Consider the following 14,743-nt stretch of genomic DNA (forward strand, 5'->3'; position numbering starts at 1 on the left):
TTCATTTTTCGCTCAGTACAGGAAGAACCATACATCATCCAACCAAGATAACTCATCATGTACATAGAAGCTGCATGGATTCCAAGCGCACAATGTACGCCAGTGTGTATGGGTATATATGTCCGTGTCTAATTAAAAAACAGGTCACTGGCGAAGGACAGTGTTTGCAATGGCTTAGGCTATAGAGCAAGTTAATAAGTGGTTACATGTGGTCGTTCAAAGGTCAGGCGTCTCTATTGCCTGCATTCAAGGCCACTGACAGCTTTTGTTGGGCCCGAGACAAAGTCATCTGAAAGCCACCCCCCACCCCCACTCCCCTAGGACGTACAATCTTTAAAAGGTCTGATTCTGGGCCCCTCTCTGCCTGGGCCTGGGACAAATTACCCTTTTGAACAACACCCCCATGCCAGTTTCCCTGCCTGCAGCGCAAGCATTGTATGTTATGCAATATCCAACCCCAACATTAGAGTAGTTCTAAATGGGCGTGTGTCAAAAGAAGTGTCAATCCATGACACTCACTATTTCCCAATGTCAAGTGTTCTAGTCTTGGTAGTGCGTGAAACGCCTATTGGATCGGAGGGCACCAAAGAGTATCCAATCACTGGGCGTTTCACGCACTTGCACGGCTAGAACACTTGACATTGGGAAATGGTGAGTGTTTCTGCCTCACACTCAATCAAAGTCCCTCTTCACAGAAGGGGGTGGGATAACACTTTTGGCCAGGGGCTATAAGTTAAGTGGCCAGTCACTGGGCCAAGTTCAGTCGAGTCCATCAGCAGTCATAGTAAAACAGTGGAGTTGAAAAATGGCACAGCAGGAATACAAACTCCTGGGGGATAAGCTTTTTACCTATAAGGGCATCGTGTTTCCCGCGGACGACACTCAGGAAACATCGCCGGATTACATCGACAGCTTGCAGGACTTTGACATCAGGGACAGCGATGTGTTTGTGGTCACCTTCCCCAAGTCTGGTGAGGCCATTTGGTTGACTTCCCATGTTATTTCTTTCTTTCTTTCTTTCTTTCTTTCTTTCTTTCTTTCTTTCTTTCTGTCTTTCTTTTTTTCTTTCTTTCTTTCTTTCTTTCTTTCTTTCTTTTCTTCCTTCCTTCCTTTCTTTCTTTCTTACTTCACTACTTACTCATGTGCTTAGCTTACTTACACACACAAAAAAGAAAGATAAAACCGTACAAGTACATGCCTATACCAGTTTTATAAACTCTATATCGTCGGCTTGCTACCAAAACCGCCTAAGTCCGAATTTTGTCAAAATGAGATTTTTACTTAAACTTACTCCCCTACCACAGCTGCATCACCCTGTCTTTCCGCCAGGGTCATTGATCAATCACAACAGTCACCAGAGTCAAAAATCTGTTTGTATAAAGTCACTCACTGCCTATGAGAAAATTAATGACCAGGGACGTAGCTATAGGGAGGACAATGAGGGCATTTGCCTGTAGACCTAGGGCCCTCCTGCAGGTGGCAGGGGTAGGGGCCCTATTATGACCTTGGCAGGTGGTATGGGGGCCCTCTCTATTCATCCTAGGGCCCTGTGCACAATTGTTCTGCCAATGTGAATGACTTGGGTAACTTGACTTTTTGATGCAGGCAACTTGACATGGGCAAGAAGAAGCAGTATAATTACATCTGTTAAGAGTTTTTTTCTCTCTCTGTCTCTTCAAAGACAATGGCCATGTGTCAAAACTTCATCCTTAGACATCAGTGTCTGAGATATTCTTATTATCACGCAATGGTTGTAGCCTTAAAATTAAGCTATACGAAATAAATTGTGCATTTATTAACCAGGTGCTTTATTTGATGTAGTTAGAAATTTGTAGAAGGCTACTACAGCCTATAATTTCCTATGCCAATCTTTTCTTTCATTTACCTAATATCACATAACATGGACATCATATACTTTTGAATTGATGACACTTGTGAATCAGATTATTGTGAACCCAGTGTAATAATTATAACCCTGAGGAATCCAGTAGTTATTCAATGTTCTGAATGCCACGGTCATGGTGTTGAAGTGGGCGGGGCACAGTTCTATGGACAGGTTACCTCTGTCATGGGCAAGGTTGGGGGGGTGGGGCAGTTCTATGAGCATGGAGAAGAGCAGAAGTTAACCAAAGATGACAAACAAGGAGGAAACCATTCGTGAGGAGGTACGAGGACCAAAGAAGTGCCCCACCCCTTCATCCTCCACCATGACTGATGGACCCTCAACATGGAGATTGGACGCCACTGCTATGCTTTTTCTACACGACGCTTCAAACTGGATCTGACTGAGCATGATCAATAATAGTATTACTGTAGAGACAGTTGCTGTAGCACAATGGCAATATCTCAGAGAGCTGTGCTTTAGATGTTAATGCAAATAATGATAACTTTAAGAACCAACATGACTAAAAATAGTGGAAAGTATAAGAATGCTGTGAAAATCTGTTGGCAGATATGAGATTTACCAGCATGCCAGACTGTTGTAAGACCTACATAAAAAAATGGGCATTCACCATTTCCAGGATTAAAGTTTGGAATAAAACTAAAAAGAATAGTATGACTATCAAAATAATGTGCACTGCATTGTTCTTGTTGTGCTGCATCAAATAATTTATTTTAAAGTGTTTGTTTTTCCTTAGACGGCTTTTCATGTTTGACTTGCTTCACTCAAAATAAATGAAGAAAATAAATTAACATATTGGACAGGTAGGCCTACTGTTTGTAATGAGCCAATGACACAGACAGGATGACAGGAGGATGCAGAAGTGGTAGGGGAGTTAAGTTCTGCAAAAAATCTCCTTTTGACCAAAATTATTAGGGGGGACTCACAATTGCTCTTTGCCCTGGGTCTCAGATTTCCTAGAACCGCCACTGGTGTTTGGCGCCCCCTAGGAAATTTAGTTTTTCCCTGTTTTCCGAAAACCCCAAAATCGGACTTAGGCGGTTTTGGTAGCAAGCCGACGATATATAGGCTAGTGTAGCCCATAAAAGTAAGCACTCGTACACATTTGATGTATAATGTAGGATAACCGTTGCAGTATATGGAATATATGTCTGCCTGACTTGAACTTATATGAGGAAAATGAGGATGCAGTTTCTCATAGTTTGTGTCATCCAAGAATTGTATAGTCCATATAAGGATCTTTTTTTTCAGTTTTACTGTATATCTATCTTTTCTGTGTTGGACATTAATTCAGTCCACTGCTGTCCAAGACAAGCTCAGTTAGGATTGCAAAATGCATGTTAGGTGTGGCCTCAATAAAATTGTCTCTGCCAAAAGTGTGCCATCCGGATGAGTAAGGATCATATTTAACATACCTTTATTCACATACATGTGAGTATTTTAGCCAAGATTATGCCACAAAATGTTTTTCCACCCTCTTTATTAATGTCTTTAACAATCAACTTTGATAATTCCCCGTTTAATACTGTTAAAGTAATTCCCACAATGTTACCATTAATTTCCCAAAAGTACCCCAAATTCCTGAATATTCCCAGGGAAAGTTTCCATCTTTGAAAATTCCTTGACAAGCCCCATCCCGTCAAAAAAGCCATGAATCCCATCTCTACCCCAAATCTCACTCCCAACTCGAGTCAAAACTTGAGAGTCCGCAAATGTTATCTGAAATGGCGTTAATTTCAACTTTAAGAGTTCTATTAACCATGATATTTAACTGTGATCATGTGTAGAGGTAGGCCTATTATGTCTACTGTAACTTGCTTTGAAGTCTAATTGCAGGCTAACTGTGGTCCATTCATGCAGGTGTCACAAAACTTCTCTAACTGTACCCAGATTTCAGAACTAACAGTGATTGGTCAGAAGTAAATGTTGAAATCATGTTCAGTTAGTTCTGAACCAATTACTCTCATTGTCTCACCTGGGTAACACTAACACAGTAAAAAATGGGGTGTTAATAGTCAAATTACAACAGCGGATTGAAAAGTCAGTGTAAAATTTTGCAGATGGCCAGTGTAATTTCAAATCTATAGCAAGATGATTATCCACCCATTCCAGTACACATACTGGGGTGCATTTTTGGAAAGCGTAGTTGCTAACTATGTTAGCTACTTTGTTGGTTGCAATGCAATTTCCCATTGGCAACTACTGAAGTTTAGCCTCGCGACGCCATCCTCTGTACTCCACCCAAAGATTTTGGCTCCGCACATCGTCTGGCAAAAGCCTCGAGCTTGGTTCTCTCAGTGTTTCGCCAATCAGCAAACAGTTGAGATTGGTTACTGATTGGCTCCGTCACTGATTGGTTAAGGTAACTATATTCACACTTTCGTTTTGTTATTTGTATGCTTTTGCGACGCTATAACGTAACAGGCATGCTAATAAAGCACAATATGGATTTTAATTTGAGTTTGGAACTTCAATTAATTTAAATGATAGAGTAAGATCAGACCATCTCCCATCGTCCACGGAGACGGATTCCTCATGGCTTTTGCCAGACTGAATGACGGAGTCAACAGTCGGCTATTCGCCCAGGCTAACTGAAGTTGCTAACTGCTAACAATAAGTTACACTTTCCAGAAATTCACCCCTGAATAGAATTAATATTACACTGACCAAAGAGTAAAATGAACACTATTTTTGTGTGGGCCCTTACTATTATCTGAAATTGAGTTAATTTCAACTCTTGAAGAGTTACACTGTAAAAAATGCCTGTTGAAATTACGGCAAAAAAAATGTCAAATTGCAACAGTCAGTGACCGTAAAATGTAAAACAGTTTATCTCTGTACTAAATATGGCAAGCCACTATTTAGTCAAAAAGCGCTACATAACTTCATTTTTGACAGGTTTCATATGTAGAAAATACTGGACTGTTCTCTGTAAACGAAGATATTGGAAAACACCGTTAAGTGAGATGAAGTAGTCAAGAAACGGTACATAACTTTATATTTCACTGGTGTCAATATGTAGAAAATACTGAACTGTTCACTGAAAAGAAAATATTGGAAAATACCGTTAAGTGAAGATGAAGTAGTCAAGAAACGGTACATGACTTTATTTTTCACTGGTGTACACATATGTACACAGCTAATCTGTCAGAGTTAGATTGATCAGAGTTAGACTGGTGTTCAGCCAAAATCTAAACATCAAGAGTTGTAGCAACACTACAGAGTGTTATTTGACTCCTCTGGATCCGAGTTGTTGAGCTAAGAGAGCTAGAGAGTTAATGTTTAACTCCCTAGAGAGTTATGAAAACACGCCTCCCCAATTTCCAAATGTTTTAGCAACATGAGCAGCCATTTTTGTTGAGTCCCCTATAAGTGAACCAAACTCAATCCTCTGTTAGTGAACCAAATTGTGAACCAACAGACAAAGAACTCTGTTTAGTCCAATAGATCTCTTGTGATTGCACTTGTTCCAGGTGTAACTTGTCAAACCACTGATAGGCTGGTTGTAACAGGCAGAGTTTGATGTCAACACGCTATTTGATTAGTAGCCATCAATGAGTATTAACTTAGAGTACACCCCTTTGCATGTGTTCTAGTTCATCCTGCGAAAAATTCTCCACCGCAATATTTTTTTCCCTTATTGGACTTTGAGGTTTTGCCATCAGAGTTTTCGATTGAGAGGCAAATTGACACAGTAAACCTCTTCAAAATTCAGAATATCTTTTTTTGCATTCCTCCTACCCAACAGAAAGCAATGGAGGTTATAATGAATTAAATATTAATTACTCCACAGAAAACATATTGCCTGTCTGCTTAGCTCCAGGTGCCTCCACGTTGTAGATTTGACAACAATGAAGCTGGCAACTGAATAAACTGTGCAACAGTTAAGGACTGCAAATGGCAACAGTTTGCACATTTTGCATTAATTCACTGTAACTTATTATTTATCCGGTAACAGCCTACAGTTTAGCCTCATTTAATGTGTAAAATATACCTATAGGCTAGTATAATCTGAAAAAGTCTACCTGGGACAGTAATCCCTTGATTTAGTCTCTTAGAAGTAGCCCAGTCTATTTGACACTGTCATTCTACCCCATCCAAATCAATCTATCAATCAATTCCTGACCTCACCTGAGTGCTAAGGGCTGTCATGCAATGATTAACTTACTGCCTGCACCTGTCAAATGCTTAATCACTCGGGTCACATGGTTCACTTGAACATGTATTTAAACAGGGACTGTTGCATTGTACTGCTCACTGGTTGCTAGCTAGCTAGCTGGCTGGCTGGTTGGCTGTAAGGCCGGCTGGTCGGCTGGCCGGCTGGCCTGCCCTCGCCTCGCCTCGCCTGGCCTGGCCTGGCCCGGCCTGGCCCGGCCTGGCCCGGCCTGGCCCGGCCTGGCCCGGCCTGGCCGGCCCGGTTAGCAGGTCACGTTGTAAGGGTGGCTGCATGGCTTGCTAACTAGCTTGTTTGTTAGCTTGCTTGCCCCGCTAGCTTTGGCCTTCATTTTCCTTAAGGTTATTTTTAGGCCTTGGATTTGCATACCCTTCATTGATGATACTAGACTGGTCCACCTGCCTGCACTAGACAATCTGGCAATTGGGCATTTATTTAGGTATCTAATTAAGTTGATGTTTATTGGACTCCAATGAGTTGAATCAGTCCAATCAGTTGTCTGTGATTGCAACTCTATAATTGGACTCACCTGAGTATAATCAGTTCAATCAGCGGTCTGATTGTAACTCTATAATTGAACTCACCTGAGTATAATCCGTTTTTACCGTAATTTATTTAATGGTACGTTTTGGCAACCACTGCTGCCATAATTTTACCGTAAAATGTAAAAAATAATAATACCGTTATTTATTTAACGGTAGGCTTTGGCAACCACTGCTGCCATAATTTTACCGTAAAATGTAAAAAGGATATATACCGTTATTTGTTTAAAAGTAGACTTTGGCAACCACTGCTGCCAGCAATCTACCGTAAGAACAACAGTTCTTTTTTTACTGTGTAGGAAATGGATGGCACTCAGTTTTTTCTTCTTTCTTACTGTGTTCTTTTTATTTGAACATTGCAGGGACTGATATGACAGACGTTTCAGCTGCACAGAGCCTTCTTCAGTGTCACAGATTCAGTCTATTTCCTGAAGTCTTTTAAAGCAACAACCTCCTTGTCAACTGTTTTTAATTGTTCATTAGAGATGATGAAAAATTAGAAAAAGGTGACAAGGAGGTTGTTTCTTTAAAAGCAACAACCTCCTAACTACTCCTAACTCCTAACTACTAACTACTAGATTACTTCAGAGACACACCAACAAGACAGAAGAGCGCAGTGTGTGGAAGATAACTCTTAAAGACTTAAAATAACACTGGTAATTTTTACTGTGCAGTTGTTTCAGGCATAACCAGACTTCTTTTCACACAGGCACGGTGTGGACGCAGCGTATTGTCACTCTCATATTCGAGGAAGACTTCCCGGACATGGCGGACACCAACCAATTTGTGCGCATGCCCTGGCTGGAGTTCCTGGAAAAGGGCAAGGAGTACCACTCGCGCCCCTCACCCCGGCTCTTCTGCTCGCACCTGCAAGAACACCTCATGCCTCGGGCCCTGCACCAGCCGCGCGGCAAGGTGAGTCAGATCCAGGGAAGCTGACAATGGGGGACAAAGGGGTCAGTTGTCCCAGGCCCGGGGAGGAAAGGGGCCTGGATTTGGGTCCTCATTACATTGGATGTATTGAGTGAGGAGGCCCTTTCAGATGACTTTGTCCCGGGCCCAGCCAAAGCTGTCAGCGGCCCTGGTCAGATCCACCAACACGGTCTCACCCCAAGTCATTAATTTCTGGCTACCTTTGACCAGACTGCCATTTCTGATGTCTAGGGTAGATACCTTCCATGTCGAATGTTGACTATGTGGCCTAAACCTAGACCTGTCTCTAAACGTAACCGTCAGTGACGTTATGCTGCCACAAGGGGGCACCTTTAAGGTGTACATCACATTTTGACTCCAAGGACATACCCTAGAGCAGTGGTTCTTAAGCTTTTTTTCTTAACGCACCCCCTTACCTGTGCCCAAGACAAGTCGCGCACCCCCAACCTAAGCTTCTATGTGTGTATACGCACTAAAAATGATTTGAGTGATTAATTACAATAATTCTAGCTTTAGACATTAATCAATACTTTAATGACTTTATATGGGGACCAAAATTAATTTGGTCTTGATTTGGCCTAATTATAATGTTTGGAAGCAGAATTTTGGTCACAACCTCAACACAAACAAAATTCCGTGCACCCCTTAAAATCTCTGGCGCACCCCCACGGGGTGCCCGCACCCCAGGTTAAGAACCACTGGTATATACCTTCCATGTCAAATGTTGACTATGTGGCCTAAACCTAGACCTGTCTCTAAACATAACCGTCAGTGACGTTATGCTGCCACAAGGGGGCACCTTTAAGGTGTACATCACATTTAGACTCCAAGGACATACCCTAGAGCAGTGGTTCTTAAGCTTTTTTTCTTAACGCACCCCCTTACCTGTGCCCAAGACAAGTCGTGCACCCGCAAACCCAAACTTCTACACGTGTATGCACACTAAAAAATGATTTAAGTGATTAATTACGATTAATCTTGCTTTAGACATTAATCAATGGCTTAATGATTTTACCTGGGGACCAAAATTTCAGTCATATGGTTTGATTTGGCCTAATTATAATTGTATATAAATTTAACTGAAATCTCTGGTTAAGAACCACTGCCTTAGAGCACGAGCACCAGTCGCCAGTGGTGGGCAACCTGGATTCAAATCCAGTGCCAAATGATCTGGTTTTACCTGTAAAATGCAGTGCCCTAATAGAACAGGTAAAACCAGGTCATTTGGAATATGTGGCTCTGGATTGTAGCGTCTGAATTTAGGTTGCTCATCACTGCCTGTCGCAAATGCGCAATTCACAAGACCCTGGCTTTTTTAACCATGAAAACTCTTAATTATTAAAGGAGAAGTCCGGCTGTTTTGGGTTGATATCACATCTTGTGTAGCCCCAGGGAAATGGGCCAAAGAGCTTGCTTGCGCCAAGTTGTTCAATTGCGCCATTTTCAATAAAGCGTGGCTCAACGGGCAAGCTAATAACCTTTTATATGAAGCTCATAACCTGCATAAACCTGCAGATGTGATATGAACCCAAAACAGCCGTACTTCTCCTTTAATTTAACAATTTAATTGTTTGCATGACATACTACAGTATAGATCCTTGAGCGATGTTCTCAGAGGCAAATCAAATAGGCTACCTATTACTGCCATGACGTTTCTTTAGAGTATTTGAAAGGAAAACTATAGGGTAAAGTTGATGATTTTCCTTTAAAATCAGCTGTTTTGTCCTTACTTTCAGATCATCTATGTCACAAGGAATCCCAAAGATGCCATGGTGTCCTATTTCCACTTCGCCAAATTCATGAAGAAGCTGGACTCTCCCTCAGACTATGATGAGATGCTGGAGAAGTTCTTCACCGGGTACAGTAAGTATAGCCTGGCTAACACCAACCTATCTCACAAATGAGAGTCTGGCGAATACCTTCGTAATTTCTTCTAGGGAAGGTTTGGTTTATGATTGGACGTTATGTAATAACGACCGATGAGATGTCCCGATATCAAGGGAAATAATGGACGAGGCGAAGCGTTCTAAACAGTCCTAAAATGCATATGCGATACCCGTCTTTGCAAAGGAAAGTAGCAGATTCCTCAATGTTGCACAACACCCTGTGCTGTTCTGTGTTGTCAAGTTTAGGGTGTTGTGTCATAAGTAGGGATGCAAATGATTAATCGATTAATCGACTTTAATCGATCAATGCATAAATCGATTAAAAAACATTAATCGCAATTAATCGAAAATTCAACTGACAAGAGACCCAGGTGAATTGGGCATGTGAAGAGTGTGTGTGAAGAGGAGTGTGAATAGTGGGAATATTTAAATCACCTTTGTATTAAAGAATTGAAATAGAATTGATTAAAATGTGGTATTTTATCTCAATTTTTACTTACAATTTTTAAATTTAGTAGGGATTTTTTTAGAAACATTGAGATTTCGGGGGAAAAACTCCGCTTATCAATTAATCGTAAGTCGATCGATAAGACTATCAACTAATGATTAATGAATTAATCGATAATTTGCATCCCTAGTCATAAGGAAGCGAACTTGCAAAAAATACATAAACTTGCAAAGAGCAATTTACACACGTCTCATATTGTATATTGTAACTCAATACAATACTTGTATGTGACTTCACGCATACACAAGGAGCTTGGTTCAGGTTGGTGTCATGTTGTGTCATACACAGCAAAAAGAAACCGCCGTGTTAATTAAACACTTCGATTCAAGTCAATTTAACATCTTCTGGAGTGTATTTGATCCCAGGGTACTCTTTAAGGGTCCCAAAGGACTGGATCTCAGTCACAGTAGGCTGCAACGTAAGGAAAAGGGCCTACTCCCACAGCTACATCTGCACTTTGGCCCTACATGATGTGCAGCAAATACATGGCAGTGAGCCCATGTGTGAAACTTGAGTTTTCCTTTTACTTCAGACATGTAAACGTTTTATCTTTTACCTGACATCTTTCAACTGTATAGCTTTCCTTAGAAAGTTTGGTAACACTTCATTTTAGGGTTACATCTATTAGCACTAATACATACAATATTAATGCCTGTGTAAGTAACTTGTAAGGCATGTACTAAGCAAAATCTGACAGTTGTTAGACATTTATTCGCAAATGTCTTGTTCATGCACAATAAGGGATTTATTACCAATATAACCTTAGTAAGGACCTAGTAGATCCAGATTTCTATTTATGAGTAAGCAGTAAGTGCCAGAATACAATGTGTATAAGCCCCTGGTACACTGTGTGAACAAACCCTGAACAATGTGAAAACAGATGTGGAATAAGGGTCCCTATTATAAAGTGAAGCATTGCTAAGCCCAGATGGCTTAGGGTCATCTGTTTTCACACTGTTCAGGGTTTGTTCACACAGTATGTCTGGAGCTTATACACATTGTATTCTGGCACTTACTACTTACTAATAAATAGAAATATAGGCTTACTGGTCCTTACTAAGGTTATATTAGTAATAAATCCCTAATTGTGCATGAACAAGACATTTCCAAATACATGCCTAACAACTGTCGGATTTTGCTTAGTACATGCCTTAGAATTTACTTACACAGGCATTAATATCATATGTATTAGAGCTAATAGATGTAACCCTAAAATAAAGTGTTACCGAAAGTTTTACCAAAGATTCCTTTAATTGTAATAAATCATAATACACCGTCTCTGGTTTTACTTTAACAATTAGACATAATGAACGTCATACATCTACCAAACATGTGTGGTGGCACACTTGACCGTGCTAGTTAGCTAATAGCATGACCACAACAAGCCTGCCTTACCTTAGGTATGAACGTTCAGGTTCTTGATAAGGTGTTAATCCAACAAAAATAACTAAATACAAAAATGTCAGTGGCTGGCAAAGGATGAGCCAAAAAAACAATGGCCTGAGGCATGAACTTATTCGTGTGTTTAAATCATTAAATGGAATGGGACCCACATATCTACTGGATATGTTTCAGCTGTATGCACCAACCAGGTCACTAAGGTCAACGGAGAAGAATTTGCTGGTGATTCCAAAAGTCAAAACAAAGTGTGGAGAGGCAGCCTTTAGCTTCTATGCTTCAAAGCTTTGGAACCAGCTTCCAGATGACGTAAAAAATGCACCCACTATTGATAGCTTTAAATCTAGACTCAATACAAAGCTGTTCTCAGATGCGTTCCCCTAGCTTAAATTACATATCATTATTTTTATTATTATTATTATTACTTTTATGTTTATTTAATTTGTATTTTTTTTTATTATTATTATTATGTTTACCTTATGTTTTATCTTAATGTTTTAAATGTTTTTTTGACTCTAATTTATTTCCTTCTTTCTTCCCTGTTTCCTTTCATTTACATTTGTTAACTTTGTGAAGCACATTGAGTTGCACCTGTGTATGAAATGCGCTATATAAATAAACTTGCCTTGCCTTGCCTTATTCATGACTTTCATGAATAAAATGACCAAAAACATGCTGATTTAATCACATTTCAACAGAAATGTGTCAATATGCCGGTAGTTATGATACTACTACACTTTAATGACTTTTTTATGCATAGCAAAGGTCCAATGTCCAGTTTTGTTGCATAAAATAGATAGTGAAGGCGGCGCTCTGACTCAGATGTTGGATAGACAACTGCAAACTCTTAACTCTACTGTGATTCTTGTCATTGATTTTTCTGTGGATTCACCACCATAATAGGGTTTTGATTTCCCAAATGCGAGGTACCTTAGATACCTGCTGAATTCTTTCATTCATTCTTTTTTGACACCAAAAGACTGCACTGTTTTTTTTCTTATTCCTAATCTCAAAAAATGCCAGATTTTAAAAGAATTATTGTCTTTCTGTTTTTACAGTGGTCGGGGGATGCTGGTTTGATCATGTGAAAGGATGGTACACTAACAAGGACAAGTACAACATCTTGTTTCTCACATTTGAAGAAATGATCAAGGTAATCCTATAGCTGAAAATTTTTAACTACACTTTACTTCTCGTTAAACTGATATAGCAACGGTCTTACATTAAAACCATTTAGAGACCATTTCAAGGCATTGAAAGTTGTTTTGTAGCTAGAAAGTTATTCTTTCTGCTAGACCCAAGACATCCACACTGAAAACATATGTGTAGTATTTCTATTTTGTGATGTTAGTCCACTTGGATAAAAAAAATTAGACATGAACAGAGTGATTTTGTGTGAAAATGTACTTCATAGAAGGTCATGGAAGGTCAAGACCACCGGTCAAGACCTCATACCTCTAACCCTTGTAATATGCTCCCTCTCACACAGTACAAATGGGATGTCAAATTCCAGAGTAAACTTTTATAACTCCAGACAGAGTATTTACAGCAGGAGAGTGGAGAGTCAAATCACTCCAACATTGCAGACAAAAGTCAGTGTTGACATTCACAAATCATTGAGTAGAATTATCTTCGAATATGTTACCAAAGGGTAAAATTAACTTTTGAGTGGGACCAGATGGTATCTGACACTCTTTATGAGTTAAAATAACACTAGTATTTTTTTTTTACTTTGCAGGATCTGAGAGCAGCTGTTGTGAAGATCTGTAATTTCGTTGGCAAGAAACTGTCTGATGCAGCAGTGGACAGTATAGTGGAGAGGGTCACTTTCAAGAACATGAAGAATGACAAAATGGCAAACTACGAGTTCCTTCCGGATGAAGTCAAAGATCCCACTAAGGGACGCTTCCTGCGTAAAGGTAAACCATCACTTCTGTGTCTTCTAAAGGTGCCTGTTGACGGATAATTGTCAATTGACAGAAATGGTGGATAATTGTGTATTAGTTTACTTTTAGTTAATGGTGACAAACTCATCAAGATTTTAGGGGTCTTTCACAAGTCACATTTCATCTGGTTCTGACATCTAAGCTCTACACACAGCTCCACAAGCTCCATTCGCAGGTCTTGGAGAGCTGCATGGCCTTATTCACTTTACCACTTGTCCGTCCTTTCCACCTGTTCAAATTCAAAACCATTCTCTGATCATCTTTTAAAGAATCATTATCTAGTCTGTAGTCTACAATACAGCTGGCAATATGTGGCTCCTCGATGCAAGCCTCCACTATTATCTGAAACAACAATCATCTTGTTGCGAAAATGTTCCAGGACGAAATAACTGATTTTGATGGATTATGTTGTGTCGTGAGGGTACTGTAGTAAGAAAGAGGCTTTGTGTATAAATTATGAAACTTTACTGTAGGTAAGTACATAGTATGAAACATTAGTCCAGAGTATGCCACCTAGTGGCGTAAGGGGACACAACAGATTACTACTGTATTGTATATTTATGTAGTATATAGCAGGGGTCCCAAACTTTTCTGGGTCTGAGGGCTACCAAGGGCAACCCGAGGGCTAGTGAGGGCTACCCAAGGGCTACTTTTGTTCAAAGTCATCTACTGATGTCTTGGCTTCATTCTCAAATCACACTATTACTGAATGATAATTTGCTTATAGGTTATGAAGAATAAATAATCCCATATTTAAATTAAAAAAAGCATTAACTGTGACTAAAATCTGGTAGTCGTCATTGTTTATTGACATCCTTGATGGGCACCTCAGAAGCTCTTGGAGGGCTACCTGGCGCCCGCGGGCACAACGTTGGTGACACCTGGTATAGAGTATATAGTAAGTCAGTTGTAATATACACGTTTTTGTCAACTGATTGCAGGCACCATCGGAGACTGGAAGAACACCCTGACGGTGGCCCAGAGTGAACGCTTCGACCAGGTCTACCAGGAGAGGATGAAGGGCATTCCCTTACACTTCATCTGGGACATTAAGGACATACAGGGATGAACTTTTTAGTGTGGATTACCAACATATGCACGCACACGCGCGCACGCACACACTCCCACACACACACAAAGCATATCGTCGGCTTGCTACCAAAACCGCCTAAGTCCGATTTTGGGGTTTTCGGAAAACAGGGAAAAACTAAATTTCCTAGGGGGCGCCAAACACCAGTGGCGGTTCTAGGAAATCTGAGACCCAGGGCAAAGAGCAATTGTGAGTCCCCCCTAATAATTTTGGTCAAAAGGAGATTTTTTGCAGAACTTAACTCCCCTACCACTTCTGCATCCTCCTGTCATCCTGTCTGTGTCATTGGCTCATTACAAACAGTAGGCCTACCTGTCCAATATGTTAATTTATTTTCTTCATTTATTTTGAGTGAAGCAAGTC

The 14,743-nt window shown here is 40.3% G+C and overlaps 1 protein-coding gene across 1 annotated transcript; it reads left to right on the top strand.

The window, feature by feature from the left end:
• Positions 1–710: 710 nt before the first annotated feature.
• LOC134449263 (amine sulfotransferase-like) lies at positions 711–14,409 on the top strand. The gene is made up of 6 exons (XM_063199127.1): positions 711–971; positions 7,329–7,534; positions 9,289–9,415; positions 12,403–12,497; positions 13,083–13,263; positions 14,232–14,409. Exons 1-6 carry the CDS (start codon positions 806–808, stop codon positions 14,357–14,359), a joined length of 903 nt encoding a protein of 300 aa, XP_063055197.1. The 5' UTR covers positions 711–805; the 3' UTR covers positions 14,360–14,409.
• Positions 14,410–14,743: the final 334 nt, after the last annotated feature.

This window comes from Engraulis encrasicolus, chromosome 1 (genome assembly GCF_034702125.1).
Source record: "Engraulis encrasicolus isolate BLACKSEA-1 chromosome 1, IST_EnEncr_1.0, whole genome shotgun sequence".
NCBI classification, from domain to species: domain Eukaryota; kingdom Metazoa; phylum Chordata; class Actinopteri; order Clupeiformes; family Engraulidae; genus Engraulis; species Engraulis encrasicolus.

Bases quoted from the DNA above. Each gene is read 5' to 3' on its own strand.
- LOC134449263 (XM_063199127.1), top strand. From the start codon at position 806: ATGGCACAGCAGGAATACAAACTCCTGGGGGATAAGCTTTTTACCTAT. The intron at 7,535-9,288 runs GTGAGTCAGATC...CCTTACTTTCAG, and splicing joins TGCACCAGCCGCGCGGCAAG to ATCATCTATGTCACAAGGAA. The intron at 13,264-14,231 runs GTAAACCATCAC...AACTGATTGCAG, and splicing joins GGGACGCTTCCTGCGTAAAG to GCACCATCGGAGACTGGAAG.